The sequence below is a fragment of the Cebus imitator genome, unplaced genomic scaffold, assembly GCF_001604975.1.
Source record: "Cebus imitator isolate Cc_AM_T3 unplaced genomic scaffold, Cebus_imitator-1.0 Scaffold823, whole genome shotgun sequence".
NCBI classification, from domain to species: Eukaryota; Metazoa; Chordata; class Mammalia; order Primates; family Cebidae; genus Cebus; species Cebus imitator.
Genome location: NW_016108138.1, coordinates 334,924 through 338,876, shown reverse-complemented (window position 1 = coordinate 338,876; position 3,953 = coordinate 334,924). Strand labels below are relative to the sequence as shown.

The following is a 3,953-nucleotide window of genomic DNA, read 5'->3' as shown; positions in this document are numbered from 1 at the left end:
TCAAAACATGTCAATTTGGCTAAAGACAATCAAGTTATTCAGCAGGAGTTATTATCTATGAGAAAAGTACAACAGGAATGTGAAAAACTTGAGGAGGATAAAAAGATGTTAGAAGAAGAAATATTAAATCTTAAGACACATATGGAAAACAATATGATAGAACTTGATCTAGTACGAGAATATACATTGGAGCTAGAAGAAAGGACAGTGCAGGTACTGGAAAAATTAGAAGAAACCCATTTACAGGTTAGTTTTTAAAATCAGGTAAGTTTATCTGTAATATGCTTTCAATCCTTTCACCGCAAATTATATTTTGGATATGTATATATTGTATTTCCTCTACATCTCTTATAATACTTTGTTTTGTAGATTTCTAGGGAAAAAATGGCATCTCTTCTCCCTTTGAAATATTTAAATTTTTATTGTTATTATAACAAAATCAACCTTTCAGAGTAGTGAGTCATTTGATTATTAAGACTAGTTGGCATAAGATAAAATTGTGATTTAGAAATTATGTGATACTTTTGAATTGGTCTTAAGCTACAATGTTCATTGCTCAGTTTTTAAAATTATAAATGTGCTCACAACTGTAATCCCAGCACTTTGGGAGGCCAAGGTCGGTGGATTACGAGGTCAGTAGATCGAGACCATCCTGGGCAACATGGCAAAACTCCGTCTCTACTAAAAATACAAAAATTAGCTGATCGTGGAGCCACGTGCTTGTAATCCCAGCTACTGGGGCGGCTGAGGCAGGAGAATCACTTCAACCCCTTCAACCCAGGAGGCAGAGGTTGCAGTGAGCTGAGATCATGCCACTAGACTTTAGCCTGGCAACTGAGCTAGACTTTGTCTCAAAAAGAAAATTACAAATGGATTATATTACTTTTTATATAACCAGATTACATTAATACTAACATAATAATGATTTTTAATGTTTATAAATCAGACAATTCTGAATTCAATTATTAGTTTTGTTGATATTGTTAATAAATATTTTAACCTTCAGTCTTTTTTTAATGTATTTAAAATTGTTCTCTGAATCACTGACTCAAAATGAAAGACAACAAATATATGATAATTAGGTTACAATTGTTTTTAAACTGTATACTTTTTGTTTTAGAAACAAGCAGAATATGAAAAACAATTAGAGCAGTTAAGCAAGGATAATACAGCTTCACTAAATAAGAAGAAACTCACACTTAACGATGTGGAATGTAAACTCTCCAAAATGAAAACTGCTTATGAAGAGGTTACAACTGAATTAGAAGAATATAAGGAAGCCTTTGCATTAGGATTAAAAGCTAACAATTCCATGTCAAAAAAATTAATGAAGTAAGTCAAAACATACACTCATAGAAAATAAAATAAGCTCATCAAGTTGTTTTGAACATGTAATTTTTAGTGAGATGGCTTCAGGAGATTAGTAGGAAGTGAATGCTAATTTGATAATGTAATTTTGAAAAATAATAATAAGGAATCTTACCTTTAAAATATTAGTGAAGGATACTTTCTGTCTCTCTCTTTCTTTTCTTTTTTTTTTTTTTTTTTTTTTTTTTTTTTTTTTTTTTTTTTGGCTTTTTTATAGCTTTTTCCCCCTGAAAAGCCTCATGTAATTAACATGATCTATACTACATGTTTTTGAAGCTTTATAATTAATAAAGTGATTTTGTTATAAAATTACTTGTCAGGATTTCCCTAGATAGAAATATTAATGAGTTTAAATTTTTTTTTTTTTTTGGTGGATCACAACCTAAACCCAAAGTGCCAAATGGTACCGCTACTCTGGACACATCCTGTCACTCAGGCATAGAACTGTGTTTGATTATGATCTTTAATGTTATCACCAGAGGGTATCTCAAGACAGACTATTTGGGTAACATTTTCAAGATGTTACTGAAAGGCATTTTTGTGAAATAGGGAATAATTATCACAGGAATGAAAACAAATATAATTCGCAAAGTGGCTAAAAAACAACTTGTTCAGCCTGACGAGTGTGTGGAAGGCAGAAAGAACAAGCCCCGCTTCAAATGCCTTGATCAGTGTTAGAGGTAATTGCCTTCAGAGATGCTTTAGTTCTTTTTATTCATCAACCCAGCCATCTAGTTCTCCCCTAGGGGTTGCTGAATTATTCCTCAGTGCCAAATGCCTATTTTTTTTTTCTAGATAGTGGGTGAAATGTATAAGGGTGAAACCTGAAATGTGTGGTTTACTAAACACAAATAATTGTAGCTTTTTTTGTTCATTTTAGTTTTCTTAATCTACATTATTTAAGGAGTATAATATGATGTTTTAATATAATTATTTATAGTGAAATGGTTCTTATAGTCAAGCAAATTAAGATGTTATTTCCTCACATAATTACCCTTTATATACAAGTATTTCTAGTGGAATCTTCAGAATCTTACAAGTAGAGCCAATTTAGAAAACAGCAAGTGTTACCTGTTGAGCTGTACAACACTGATAGCCATTTCTCTTCCCTGTCTACCTTGTCTGAACTGCTTGTTTAGTACCTTGGAAACACATCTATTTCTTTAGAACAATTTTAAATTATAATTGCTTAAAACAGATATGCTCCCACACATCTTTGGTATTAAAGCACTTCTGAAACTATTCCAAACAATACAAAGAGGGAATCCTTCCCAAATCATTTTATGAGACCAACATCAACCTGATACCAAAACCCAGGAAAGACTCAACAAAAAAAGAAAACTTCAGGCCAATGTCCATGACGAACATAGATGCAAAAATCTTCAATAAAATACTGGCAAACCACTGCAACAGCACATCAAAAAGCTTATCCATCACGATCAAGTAGGCTTCATTCCAGGGATGCAAGGCTGGTTCAACATACAGAAATCTATAAACATAATCCACCATGTAAATAGAACCAAAGACAAAAGCCACATGATTATCTCAATAGATGCAGAGAAGGCCTTCGACAAAATTCAGCAGCCTTTATGCTAAAAACTCTCAATAAACTAGGTATCGAAGGAACATATTTCAAAACAATAAAAGCTATTTACAACAAACCTACAGCCAATATCATACTGAATGGGCAAAAACTGGAAGCATTCCCTTTGAAATCCAGCACCAGAAAAGGATGCCCTCTCTCACCACTCCTATTCAATATAGTATTGGAAGTTCTAGCCAGAGCACTCAGGCAAGAAAAAGAAACAAAGGGTATTCAGTTAGGAAAGGAGGAAGTCAAATTGTTTCTATTTGCAGATGACATGATTGTATATTTAGAAGACCCCATCGTCTCAGCCCAAAATCTCCTGAAACTGATAAGCAACTTCAGCAAAGTCTCAGGATACAAAATCAATGTGTAGAAATCACAAGCATTTCTATACACCAATAACAGACTAACAGAAAGCCAAATCATGAGCAAACTCCCATTCACAGTTGCTACAAAGAGAATAAAATACCTATGAATACAACTAACAAAGGATGTAAAGGACCTCTTCAAGGAGAACTACAAACCACCGCTCAACGAAATAAGAGAGGATACAAACAGATGGAGAAACATTCCATGCTCATGGTTAGGAAGAATCAATATCATGAAAATGGCCATGTTGCCCAAAGTTATTTATAGATTCAGTGCTATCCCCATCAAGCTACCAATGGCCTTCTTCACAGAATTGGAAAAAACCACCTTAAACTTCATATGGAACCAAAAGAGAGCCCACATAGCCAAGACAATCCTAAGCAAAAAGAACAAACCTGGAGGCATCACACTAACTGATTTCAAGCTATCCTACAACGCTACAGTAATCAAAACAGCATGGTACTGGTACCAAAACATAGATATAGACCAATGGAACAAAACAGAGGTCCTGTAGGCAATGCCACACATCTACAACCATCTGATCTTTGACAAATCTGACAAAAACAAGCAATGGGGAAAGGATTCCTTGTTTAATAAATGATGTTGGAAAAACTGGGTAGCCATGTGC

The 3,953-nt window shown here is 33.8% G+C and overlaps 1 protein-coding gene across 1 annotated transcript in view; it reads left to right on the top strand.

Moving 5' to 3' along the window:
- Positions 1-3,953, top strand: part of LOC108297638 (ankyrin repeat domain-containing protein 18A-like) — a 5,997-nt gene that overhangs the window by 429 nt on the left and 1,615 nt on the right. The window contains 2 exon segments of the mRNA XM_017520300.2: positions 1-246; positions 1,121-1,336. The exon segment at positions 1-246 is cut by the window's left edge and continues 4 nt beyond it. Coding sequence (XP_017375789.2) covers positions 1-246; positions 1,121-1,336 — 462 coding nt within the window.